Source organism: Equus przewalskii, chromosome 30 (assembly GCF_037783145.1).
Source record: "Equus przewalskii isolate Varuska chromosome 30, EquPr2, whole genome shotgun sequence".
In the NCBI taxonomy this organism is placed as follows: Eukaryota; Metazoa; Chordata; class Mammalia; order Perissodactyla; family Equidae; genus Equus; species Equus przewalskii.
The window spans coordinates 8,845,477-8,859,165 of record NC_091860.1 but is presented as its reverse complement, the minus strand read 5'-3'; the positions used below and the strand labels follow the sequence as shown (position 1 = coordinate 8,859,165).

Below are 13,689 nucleotides of genomic sequence, written 5' to 3'. Positions count from 1 at the left end.
TGCATTTATCACTACCTGACATACTGTATATTTTATCGGCCTATTTGTTATCTGAATCCCTCCACTAGAGTGTAAGCTGTATTAGGGCAGCAATTTTTATCATTTGCTCCCAGCTTTATCTCTAATGCCTAGAATGGTGACTAGTATGGAATAGATGCTCAATAAATGTTTGCTAAATAAGTGAATGAATGATCTCATTAATCTTCACACCATTTCTCTAAAGTTATAATAAATGGAGAAACTGGAGTAATAAGTTTCTAACAACTAGCCTAAGTAAACTTGTGTGTGGGATGAGCCAAATAAGAATGTAAGTTTCCTTAATTGGTTTGAAATTTTTCTGCTTAGTTTATACTTTTCATTTAAAAACTCACAGTACTCACCACAGAAAAAACAAAACACAGAGGTAACTGTGTGAAGTGAGGGATGTGTTAACTTGATGATGGCCATCATTTCACAATATATACAGAAATCATCATGTTGTACACTTCACATATATCAATTTTGTCAATTATACCTCAGTAAAGCTGGAAAAAAGTAAAATAAAAAAATAAAAACCTACAACAGTCGTGGTTCATTTCTCATAGCTATTGTATACCTCCTCTGCTCTGTCTTACCATGAATTTCCAAAACAGATCTTTGGATATTGTTTACATAATTGTTACAATTTTAATAATCAAGGCTGCAGTTCTTAAATGTGTTTGTAAATTGTTAGTTTGTATGGAAATAAGGAGTTAATAAGAAAAGTTGAGTAGGCAATTTAATAGGAATATAAAAGAAGTAATGGTTCAGATCAATTTGAGGTTTTATTTTGATAATTTTTTATTATTTGGACTCTAAAATATAAACTGTCAAAGATACTTATTTGGCTGGAAGTTTTAGGAACCTTGTCATTTGGTCAGTCCATACTGTATATTATTGTATATTATACTGTATATTATATATATTTCATACTGTATATTATATATATTTCAGTATAGTCAAAGTATAGTTAGTAGAAAAATACAGAATAAACTAATGTTAATTTCAGCCTTTTTTTAAAAAATAGGAAATAGAAAAATTAGTATATGTATTTTTTCATTTTGTCAGAGCTAAATTGCTTTCATTTATATTTCTAGGCAAAATCTTCAACATTACAAACTAGGAAACAGCCCCCTTCACAGGTAAGAAATTCTTTTCTTAAATCTAAGTGCCAGGGTTTCAAATAAGTTACAGTAAACTTAGAATATGAGGTCTTTAAAGTATTCCAAATGAAATATACCCTTTAGAACTTTGAAGTTAAAAATATATTTGTTTTGTGTTTGTTTAAGTCTGAAGTACTCCTCAGAATCTACTTACTGAATTATGCTTTGCAATATAGACTGTCTCCCTCCCTTTAGCCAGGAGTGAGATGTGTTATTAGTTATATATTTTCAAAGTTATGAATTAGGTGTGTTTTTAAGTTTACACATGCAATTTGTAATAGCTGGGTGACCAGCGTATTTTATTTTCTCAGAGACCATCTTGGTGGCCCTTTGAGATGTCTCCGGGTACACTGGCTTTTGCTATCATCTGGCCGTTCATTGCCCAGTGGTTGGTGCATCTCTATTATCAAAGAAGGAGAAGGTAACGCTGGCTTTACAGGTTGGAGTGGTGTTTAGACTCGTGATCTGAGCAGACAGAGCCTTCCGCAGCAGTTAAGGGGACCGATTGTTTTATAGATAGATCGTCACGCTGAACGTTCTGTACTGATCCTGAGACTGAAACTGCCTTGGAAATGATATCTGGTGGATTTCTAGGTACTTGTTAGACTTAAAACATTTTTACTTGAGAGCATCTGATGGATTCGTACACCTTTGATTTGGGCAACAAAAAGAAAATGATTACAGGCTTAAGTTTTGTGGCTTCTGAGGAAACAGTGTTCTTAAAGTCCAGTGTTTATTTTAGGCCCTTTGCTAGTAGTAAAGGACAATGGGTAGGTAAACAGTGCCTTTGTGCTCCCTATACCTTTGAAATATAGGTATGGACGTTTAGGACATTTTCACTCTAGTGGTTGACTGTCTCTAGAAATAGGGACTATTCTAATTTGGGGGCCAGAATTTCAATTGGGGATGCCAGGAGATAACTCGAGTAAGTCTGAAAATAATAGATTGGAATCCTTGAAAGTGCTCTGAGATTGACTAGGTTAGGAATAGCCTGAGGCCAAAACTCTTGGGTTCAAGAAAATCCGTAAAGCATTGTTTTGGACACTATGTAAACTGACTGACTTTCCATGGATGGACAGATAGACAGTTGTTTACCTCACCGGTGGCCTCATGATTATGTTTTCTGTATTTAGTCACCATTTCCCATTAAGTTCTGACGAATGGAGAAAAGAAATAGGGTAGTTAATAAGAAGACTTTGAGCACTCTCTTAAATATGTGCAGTAAGACACATTTTTAAAAATCTAGAAGTTTAAATAATTATGGGTATGTTGTTCCAGTACCAAAGAACCCAAGTTTCTACTTACTACACTTGATAACAAAAGCAAAACCAAACATGTCCCCTTTTCTCGTATAAAAAGGATACAAAGCACATTAGTGTAAGTGCTCCAATTAGAATACTTTACAGGAGAGAAACTGAAATGCTGGTGACACTGGGTGAATGTTTCAGTCTTCCTTGTTCTCCGATTATGTTAAGACAGTTTGATTTACGTTCATAGTGAACTAAATAAGTTTTCTGGTACATTAATGTTCTTGGAATACACCTTCCCACTTGAAAACACTTCAGTAGGATTTCAGAATCATAAATTGCTTTCTTAGCATTATTTACCCCCTTTCTAATCCATTTGTGTATCGTTTCAGCTTTTAAAGATACGGACTTTAAGTCCTTTCTTTTCTTCTTTCACACATCTTACTTTTCTCCTATGATGGTTGGGTTTAGTGCTGTACAGTGGTTTCAATTCAGGTTTCCCTGATAACAGGAGGGAAAAACAACCAAACCTTTTTTTAATACGTAGTAATGCTAGATTTAAGCCAAGGGAACAGTGGCACCCAAGGTAGGTGTTGACACATGTTGCAGTGCATTTCAAAGTTTCTTCTCGTGTTTACTTGTAGGAAGTTGGGGGTTGGAGAGTAGACACATTTGGCCTAGGGCAAAAAGGCTAAAGCTTACTTTGGTTAATAATTTATTTTCTACTTAAGGTTGAAGCAGCTTGTCACTTCAGTAAAGACTGAAAAAACAAACTACACTTTGCTTTAGCAGTCACTGAAAATTGCAGTTTTCTAAAATGGTTTTTAAAAGTGTTCCTTACTACGGGGCTGGCCCTGTGGCCAAGTGGTTAGGTTCGCACGCTCTGCTGCAATCGGCCCAGTGTTTCGTTGGTTCGAATCCTGGGCGCGGACATGGCACTGCTTATCAGGCCACGCTGAAGCAGCATCCCACATACCACAACTAGAAGGACCCACAACGAAGAATATACAACTATGTACCGGGGGGCTTTGGGGAGAAAAAGGAAAAAAAAAAATCTTAAAAAAAAAAAAGTGTTCCTTACTAGTAGAAGTACACACCGTTTCTCCTAAGTGCCCCTTTCACTTGTTCCCAGGTGTCTCTGAATAGAGAAACTCTTCCCTATTTTAATTTTCTACTTTGTTATTATGGACCCTTTGTCAGGTTTTCCACTGTATGTTAGTCCTTCCAAATGGCAAATTATTTAGCACTGCACAACTGCATTTTGATGAGATACAGTGTTTTTATTTATATATGTAACAAATTAACTGGGATTGGCGATAGAGCCATGTTTGGCCCTGAGGGGATTTAGGCCTCTTTTAATCTGGCAGTGTTTAACAGTTCTTAATCTGATAGTTACAGGAATGAAGATTTAGAAAGCAGTGTGTGGTGTAGGGGAGACAGATCTGTGTTAGAGATGAAGAGAAAGATAAAGAAATCTATTGGGATGGGAAAAGTGTGGGCTGGAGAGGGTATACCCTTCTTACAATAGGGACCATCCTATACCTCACCCCCTCTTACAGTGTCTGGCATGTCATAGGATTTCAGTAAATATGTGCTGAGTTTATGACTGAATGCCCACTCTTGGCAGGATGGCAGACTGAGGTACCATATGACTTGGAAAAGCCTCTATTTTATTTAATAAATACAATCTGGACACAGACACACTGAGATAGTCTTATATGTAGGTAAAATAAGTGGCCATCTGTGGTAAGCTTAAAAAAATTTTTTTTAACATTAAAAGTAGTACTTAAGGTCCACTGCTTGATTTTTTTTTTTTCTAGTATAGAAGAGTGTAAATATAAAAGTAACAAGAGATTTCTCACATTGCTCTGTAGTGGATAAGAAGAACATTCTTTGTGTGAAACTCTGCAGAGAGCAACACCTGCAGACCTGTTCAAAAATAGGCCTGAACAGCCTCCGGTGGTACCACCTCTCCCATTACTTACCCTGATAATGCTACTATTAGAGTGATCCAGGAGTTCAATGCTGGAGCAGACCCGTTCAGTCTAAAAGACTACTCTTAATCTGTCACTTTGAAGGAAAGGATGTCCCAAACCACTTTTCTTTATCACCCTGCCCAGATTCATAAATTTGCTGTCACGTAGTTTCCTTGGAAACACTGAGCTTTCATTAGAGAGTAATCAATAAAAACTGGGTAGGGGGGTGGGCCTGGTGGCACAGCAGTTAAGTTCGCACATTCCGCTTTGGCGGCCTGGGGTTCGCCGATTCAGATCCTGGGTGCGGACATGGCACCGCTCATGAAGCTATGCTGTGGTAGGCGTCCCACATATAAAGTAGAGGGAGATGGGCATGGAGGTTAGCTCAGGGCCAGTCTTCCTCAGAAAAAAGAGGAAGATTGGCAGCAGTTAGCTCACGGCTAATCTTCCTCAAAAAAAAAAAACAAAAAACTGGGTAGGGTGGGGAGGATCTTGGGAGAAACATTCTTCAGATGGAGACTGGGGAAGATGGCACTGGCCCAAAATGTCAGGCCCAGGCTTCTGAGGAGGGGAAAGATTCTGAGCAGTGCAGCCAGAGCAGAGAGTTTAATGGCTAGGCAGGGGAAAGGCAGAATGTTTATTCCTGGTCCTTTATCTGCTGTTTCTTGTAACTTTTCTCGTCTTATCACACCACACCCTACATTTTGCAAGTTAATTTAAAAAAAAAAAAAGGAGAAAAAGATCTCATTAAGAGCCTGAAAAACATTCTCAAGTTCTGAAGATAGTGATAGGCATTTATGTCTACTGTGTTTCCCTGTTACGGTAGCTAGAAGATTGGGAGTTCATAAACCAAGTTGTGGGCTTTTTTGGTAAATCTGCCAAGGACCTTGTATAGTAATCTGTGTCACGAGGGTCCTTGGTAAGTGTTGCTAACTGTTCAGCACCTCCCAGCTAACATTTCTGCTAAACCTGGCTGGCACTTGGTCTTTAGAACCACCCACAATGCTGTTCCTCCAGGGGCCTCTTTTCTTCATGCCGTGACGGATCTTCTGTAATGTGAAAATTGATCAGATTACGTAAAATGTCACTCCTGCCGAGGGGGTTGCATAAGAGCATTTCTACAGAGGAGAGGCATGAACCTGTAGCGAGAGAGTTTCAGGCATTGTGGCATCTTGAGTGCTGGGGAGGGTGGAGATTTTACAGCTGTAAGACCTCTGCCAGAACTCAGATCAGATGTGATTGTTGTGTCTTGGCTGACAAACCCACCCTTCTCTAATAGCTAATTCACTCTGCTGTCGTTAAAACAGACACATTATACATACCTGGGTTGTTGGTTTGTATGTCGGCCCACCCTGCCTCCACTACACTGAGAGCTCTTTTGAGGGCTGAGCGCCTGCCTCGTTTATGTTTGAATCCCCAGTGCCTGGAAAGTAACAGATAACATAATATTTGTTGATTAAATGAATAGTCCTGGTTGTATATCTATCAGCCTTTTGTAGTTTTATTAAGCTTTTTGTTTCACGTTTCCATTTTGATAAAATTGTGAAATAATTTGCAAGAATCTGAATGGTATAATAGCCAACTAGAAAAGGATGAGAATCTACAAGCTAGGAGAGGAGAAATGTACACTTTATTTATTGGAAACTGTTTGGTAATGTGAACACTCACAATCGGATCTTTTGTGTCAAGCTATAAGTCACATGAAGTAAGTTCAGAGAAGGATCATTTGTAATTTTATGGTTTTATTTTGAATTTAAATATTATCGTTATGTTATCCTTCAGGGAATTCTTGGTATGGATGTGTTTCATATTCAGGTTGCATTTATATTCATAGGAAATTGGTTTTTACTTTCTTTTTAAAGAAAACTGAACTGAAGAAATGGTGTTTTACTTAAGAAGACTTCTGGGCCTGATGACCTCGGAATGGAATGGATTGTGGAGCTCACGAGAAAATCTTAGTTTGTGATGATTACACTTCTTTCTGTTGTCCAGTAGTTTGGTTTGTGTACATATATACATATATATATTTTGCACTACACAAATGATAACATTTTAAGGACTAATATTGTTAATACTTGAATAATCAATCTCAACTAGGTTATAAATGGCATACATAGATTTACCCTTGAACTCGAAGGACATTAAATTATTAATTATTGTTTGGTAACCTGTTTACCTGATTATCTCCCATAGAGAAATATAAGCAGCTTTTCCAAGCTACTGTTGTAATAATGAGATCAGATTTATAACCGGGTATTTTTAATTTTCTAAATTAAATATGAGCAAGAATGCAAACCAGGAGTGAATTTCAAATGAGGTTAAATGGACTTTACATCTTAGTCACTGCATTGCCATGCCAAGGAGTAGAAGACTGCGGGAAGAAAAGTCTCCACGTGCTCTTGGTGGGCGGTCCGTGATCTTGGACACGCACAGCGCAGACATACTGTTCAGGCATCTTCGTTACAAAGCAGAGTCCTGTGTACTAGGCTTAGTTTTTACAGGTGATTCACAGAATAGACATAACCTGCTGATGGAAATGATGACACATGGGCTTAAAGTAGGTTTGAAATGTATTCTGAGCCTGCAGATCATTAATAAGATTTTTATTCAGTCATATCCATTTATTCCTTTGTAATCATTTCTCTTTAACTGAGGATATCTTGTTTCTGCTTCATAGGGTGCTTTGAAATATAAAATGAAAACTTATTTATACTGTTTTTACAAACGGCAAAAAGGAAACACATGAAAATCACTTTTCTGCAACTGGTAAACTACACAGCCTGGACTCTTAACCTCTTAGTGCCTCAGTTTCTCCTTCGGTGTATAATATCTGACATGAAGCTGTTTCACAGGGGGATTGGAAGGGTTTGCAAGCCAGCAGGCCATATGCTTCTGTATGAAGAGGGCATCCCCAGCTAATGTCAGTGTGTGTCTCTCTGCCCCACCTCCTGTGTTTAGATGAAGACGACGACTGTAATTTAGATCCTTGAAGGCTTCGTTTGGGATTATTCTTCCTGTATATCTTCCAAAACTCCCTGCTTATTTAGATGTACCTTGTACTTTAAAGATTTTTCTGATTCAAAGGTTTAGTAGCAAATAATTTTTAAGCATTCTTGGTATGTATGATGTTGGATTTAGCATCATGTGTTCAGAGTTTTCAAGAAGAGAGAAGGTAATCTATTCCTAGTATAGAGCATGGGTCTTTCTTTGGCTGAAGAACAAAGTGTAAGAATACAATTGGCTTTTCCCAAGACTCTTTTTTCTGTATTTTTTTCCTTTCATGTAACGTGATGTTTTTTATTTTTTGATCCCATCTTGATTAAAATGTGTCTGTCTAAAGGGATCTACTAATATTTGCTTTTAAAAAACTGTCCTCTATTTATTTAGGAAAAAAATGAAGCAAGTAACTGAATTATTCGTAAAAGTAAAGTTTAGACCTGTGGATCAGGGATTATTTTCAAAAATTAGATATCACTCTGGTATCAGGAAATGGTGGCTTTTCTCTTAGGATGTAAATAAAATGCAAATTAAGAATGTAAGCATTTATGATTCATTACAAGCAGTCGGGGTTAACTAATTCCTGGGAATAACCATTTGTATCCTGTTCCAAAGTCTTATTTTATAGTTTGAAAAGCACTTTGCACACCGTTCTTGTATATAGAAGTAAAGATGTAATTATAAGATATAGTGTTAATGCTTTGTTTAATAAGAACCTCATTTAAAATTTTAAATTGACAGCAATGGTATTTTTTTAATGATCTACTTCTTTTCTGTTTCTTTGTTGTAAAACTAAGTTAAAAATAAAAGGTTAATGAGAAAGATATGGTACTTATTACTTGTTACTGCTAAAAGTTCACTGACTATATATTAAGGATTAAATGAGAATAAATAGTAGGAATTCATGGAAAGCAGTCATGCCTCTTTCGAAATAAAGCTGTGCTATTACATATAATTTTATAAAAATCAGAAACTGGGATAAAGTTTAACTCATTTAGTCATTTGGTTGAGAATGTTTTTGATTTAGTCAAAATCTTAGTTTCAGTTCTTATACCAAATAGATAGCTTCCCACAGCCACTCAGTGCCCCCTTAATCAGCCATCTTAAATACATACAGTTGGTCTTAGGTGGAAAACGGTAAGAGGGTTTTGTGTTTTTAATACAAATCTACACCTTGTACTTCTACAGATAGTGACAAAGTGACGTTAGCTGTTTGGATCATTTAAGATGTCAGTGTAATAGAAACCTAACTACAGTGGCTTGGCCAAATAGGTTTTGGGCCTTTTTCTCATACGAGAAGTCCGGAGGTAGGAAGTCCAGGGCGGGTAAGGTTGCTTCTACGATGCCATTAGGGACACAGCTTCCTTCCGTCTTTCTGTTCTGCCATCTTTAGTGTGTGGGTTTTGTCTTCACGCTTGCCAGATGGCTGCTGTGCATCTAGGTCTAATGTCTCCCTTGCAGACAGGCAAGATTTAGCTGATCAGGCATCAGTCACTTTCTTGGAAGTCTCACACAGGTCACTCCCTCTCCATCTCATTGGCTAAAACTGGGTCTCAGAGTTATGTCTTTGTCTATAAAAAATATTGTTTAAAGAATAAAATTATTCCGGTTTATAGAGATTTAATTTATATATTTAATTTTGCCCATACATGATAGTAAAGGCCATGTCTTTTGGCCTGTAATGCCCCCCCTTCAGTTCTCTCCTTTCTCTATTTCTTTTTCCTTTCTGTTCTCAACCTTTATTTTCCTGCTGACTTTCTCTCCATCAATCTTCTTTCCCAGTGGTACCACACTTTATAAGCTGGAAAGTGATAAATGTCCTTTTTCTTTTTAAAACAAAAGAGAACTTTAAAAAAATTATTTTGTTGAGGTCATTTTAGATTACAACATTGTGTAAAATTCAGGTGTACATCACTCCATTTCCCTTACAGTATAGACTGCATCGTGTTCACTGCCAACAGTCTAGTTTTTACACATCACCATACATATGTGCCCCTTAGAACTCTTAAATACATACATAATACAGGTGAGGATGTAGCCATTGTTACATTTTTATTCTGTGTAGCACCCTTTCCTCCTCCTTTTGATAACGGCACCACTCTCTGTCCCTCCCTTTGGAGAGTGCTTCTTCCTCCACTCTTAAATCAGGTGATTCCGGTGACACTGCTAAATGGGACACCCAACTCTGCGCATTCTTGCACCACCGCAAGCCACAGTAATGGACATGTGACTCAAACCTGGCCAGTGTATATCCCATTCTCCTGAACACAGTCCCAGTCCCAGGGGTGGGCATATGACCATCAGTGAGGCAGTCAGAGTTATTCTCTGGATTTATTTCACGAAGCTAGGAGAGAGAGCATTTTGCCTTTTCCAGAACGTTACGTAGTTGGAATCATACAGAATGCAGCCATTTCAGATTGGCTTCTTTCACTTAGCAGTATGCATTTAAGTTTCCTCCATATAATTTCTGGTTTCATAGCTCATTTCTTTTTATATTTTTTATGGCTCTGTTTCAATAAAACTTTATTTGCAAAACAAGCAGGGGGCCAGATTTGGCCCGTGGGCTGTAGTTTGCTGACTGTTGATTTAGATAGCTCATTTCTTTTTAGCACTGAATAGTATTTAATTGTATGGATATACCACAGTTTATTTATCCATTCACCTATTGAAGGACATCTTGGTTGCTTCCAAATTTTAGCAATTATGAATACAGCTGCTATAAACGTGTGTGCAGGTTTTTGTGTGGTCATGTTTTCAACTCATTTGAGTAAATACCAAGGGATGTGATTGCTGGGTCATATGGTAAAGGTATGTTTAGTTTTATAAGAAACTGCCAAACGGTCTTCCCAAATGGCTGTACTATTTTGCATTCCCACCAGTAGTGAATGAGAGTTCTTGTTCCACATCTGTGCCCAGCATTTGATGGTTGTCAATGTTGTGGATTTTAGTTATTCTCATAGGTGTTTAGTGGTATCTCGTTGTTGTTACACGCTCCTTCTCTTTGAATTATAGCATGTAGGGTTTTTACCCTAGCGTTTCTGGGGCCGTATATCTTGCCACTTGGAGGAGCTTTGATAATAAGGCCAACATCTAGACCTGGGAACTTAGACAAGAGTCAGAAACAGTGAATTCAAGTCCCTTAATCCTGTTATCTCTGAAAACACTACCCCTCTCTTCATACAACTTATTTACATGAGTTAATAAGTTTCCGTTCTTACTTAGTTTAAATTAGGTTTCTGACACTTGCCACTGGTGTAGTAGAGGTAGCTCTTGATTCTCAGGACCGACTGTGGGTTCTGGAGCCAGACTGTCTAGGTTCGAATTCTGTGCAATCATGGGAAAGCCACTTAACTTGTGTTTCAGTTTCCTCATCTATAAAATTTGGATAGAAATATCTCATAGGGTTAATACTTGTAAAATGCATACAACAGTGCTCAGGATACAGTAAGTACTTAGTAACTGATAGCTCTTTGTGATGGTAATAATCATTTTATTATTTCACACTCAGTACTTTTACAGAAGCAGGACAAGAAGACATAAAATCCAGCTCCCTTTTGCAGGTTTTGAAAGTGCTATGAAGAGACAGATACTGGGAACTGGTGCAACGGTACAGATATCTTTTTTTTTTAAAACAAGAGCCAGTCTCTTTCACATATCTTCTGGATATTATCTCTTTTCTCAAGGATTTTGCTGCAATTTTCTTCCCCAGATTCAAATACTTTTATCACTTTTGGCTGATTATTTTGGTACTTTACCTCCAAGGTCCTAAATAATATGTTTGAACTGCTACTTTTTGGTATTTCTGTTTTAGGAATTATCTGTTTACTTCCTCTTACCGGAATGGAAGATTTCATTGTTTTTCCTTCCTTTACGTTCGCTGCTCATGTGTATCCCTTTCATTTCCCCACTTTGAAATACAGTTTGTCAAGAACTGTGAAGAGTTTGTTACACATAGCAATATTAGGAGCCAGAGGATCAGCATTTTTATACTCATGCTCCAAGCTCCAGTTCCCAAGGGTGGTGCAGAGAGGCCAGATGACCCCCGCACATGCAGCGGGGTGCATTACAGGACAGGGGCTCTGACCTTAGGGAACCTGAATCTTTTATAGTGGGTAGGAAGCAGGCCTGAACTCTACTCCAGAGAGAGACCTGAATCTTTATTCTCTTGGTAAGTATCCTACCATTTACTGCAATCTCTATCTTCCATGGCTGTTCACTGTACACACATCTTTGAAAAGATGGTCCAGGATGAAGGGCAGTCAGTGCCTCACTTGCAGGACATGCAGAAATGCAAGAGAGCCTTCGAGAATTTTCTCCCAGCACATCCGTATTATAATTATGGTTAGATCAGTATTCAGGGTTCACATTATTAGGACCATGAAAACACTGTTCACAACTGAGCAATTCCTAACCTATGATTGTTTTCTCTTTCCCACACAGCTTTTTATTATTGCTGGAGTTAACTGTCTTATTTTTCATTTGCTTAGCTTTCTTTATACTTATCAATAATTCAATCCTTAATTCTCCCTCAGTTGTCTAAATAACCTATCAAGACATTCAGATACGCCAGATTCTCTGTCAATTTCAGATACTGATGAGGTGTCCTGGAGGTTTTTGACCTGCTCTGAACTTGCTGCTCTTGATGCCTGGCACATAGTCCTTATCCTAAGTTCCAACTTGACATCAGCCTTGGGGTTCTTTTTACCTCCCTCCTGTTAAGTAGTCTGCTTTGTTTATTCAATGTATTCTTCTTCCTTTGGTTTACTCTCTTATTTTGAAGGAAGATGATTTCCAGGGTCTTTCAGAGAGAGAGTGTGTAGGAAGTAAATATTTTGGGACTTGGCATGTGTGAAAATGTCTTTATTCTTCCTCTCGTAAGTTTGAAGACGTCGCCCTGTTGCTTATTTTTTTGTAGTTATAACTGTTAAAAGGTTTGAAGACATGTCAGATGCTTGGTTGTACAGAAAAAACTCGCTTGTTTTTCCTTTACTCTCACACTGTTCACATTCACACTTCAGACACCAGATGTGGGTTTTTCCCCCACACCAAGCAATTCTGCAACACCAGGTGGGTGTCCTACAATTTATCTTAATTCTGACACTAGCGACCTGGAGATGGTGTCAGATCCCAGAGGTTAAGGGCTCAGTCCCACAAGACTGTGCCCCGTCCCCACTTCAGACTTCAGTCACGAGCCCAGTTTGTTACCTGTGCTTCTGACCATTCAGCTGTAAGTCAGAGGTTCCCATAGCCCCCTCCTTGGGGTCAATTAGTTTACTAGAATGGCTCACAGAACTCAGGAAAACAGTTTACTTACTGTTTACCAGTTTATTATAAAGGACATGGTAGCGGATACAGATGAGCGTTGAGATGGAAGACACGCGCAGCACAAGGTACGTGGGAAGGGGCGCAGGGCTTCCACGCCCTCTGGGCACAGCTGCTCTCCCAGCACCTCCACACTTGCACCAGCCCAGAAGCTCTTCAAACCCAGTACTTGTGGGATTTTTATGGAAGCTTCATCACATAGGCATGATCGATCATCAACTCCATTTCCAGCCCCTCTCCCCTCTCTGGAGAATGGGGCGTGCGACTGGAAATTCCAAACGTCTAATCATGGCTTGGTCTCTCTGGTGCCCAGCCTCCATCCAGGAGCCCACCAAGAGTCGCCCCATTAGAACAAAAGACACTTCTGTCACCCAGGAAATTCCAAGGGATTTAGGAGCAAGAAGTGGGGTGAAAGAGCAAATATTAGAACAAACAATGCTCTTACCACTTAGAAAATTATAAGGGTTTTAGGAACTCTGTGCCACAAACCAGAGAGGCAATATATATATATTTTCTATTATCGCACACCAGTCTTTTTTCTTCCTCTTTGAATGCTTGTAGGAAGGATCTTCTCTTTGCCCCAATGTCTAAAATTTCACTGTGTTATAACTTGGTATGTATAGAAAAGATATTTGCTGCAATGATGGATGGTATGTAACAAATGACCTCAAAATGCAATAGTTTAGAAGCATTTGTCCCTTGCTCCTGGGTCTCTGGGTAAGCTGTGCCTGTGCTGGACTCAGCTAGGTTTGGCAAAGGTAGGCTGTGGTTTAAGTTCAGTTCTGCTCCACATGCCTCCTCTTCCTCCTTGGACCAGCATGCTTAGTGTCTACTAACCTTCCATTGACCAAAGCTAGTCATGTGACCAAGTTCAAGATCAATGGGATGCGGACACATTCCAACTACTAGTCTGTTGGAAATGCTGCACTGTTCCATGACAAGGGTGTGGAGTGGATTGGGAACAAG

General features: G+C 38.6%; 1 protein-coding gene across 17 annotated transcripts in view; it reads left to right on the top strand.

The window, feature by feature from the left end:
* The window catches only part of ACBD5 (acyl-CoA binding domain containing 5), a 40,373-nt gene extending 32,150 nt beyond the window's left edge, over window positions 1–8,223 (top strand). For 9 of the 17 annotated variants that reach the window (XM_070600870.1, XM_008535170.2, XM_070600872.1 and 6 more), the window contains 3 exons: window positions 1,116–1,160; window positions 1,463–1,602; window positions 6,267–8,223. In XM_070600870.1, the coding sequence (XP_070456971.1) occupies window positions 1,116–1,160; window positions 1,463–1,602; window positions 6,267–6,279 (198 nt within the window). In that variant the 3' untranslated portion in view covers window positions 6,280–8,223. The remainder of the gene's footprint in view (window positions 1–1,115; window positions 1,161–1,462; window positions 1,603–6,266) is intronic. The other 8 variants (XM_070600873.1, XM_070600867.1, XM_070600875.1 and 5 more) reach the window with 1 other exon arrangement.
* The last annotated feature ends 5,466 nt before the right edge of the window (window positions 8,224–13,689 follow it).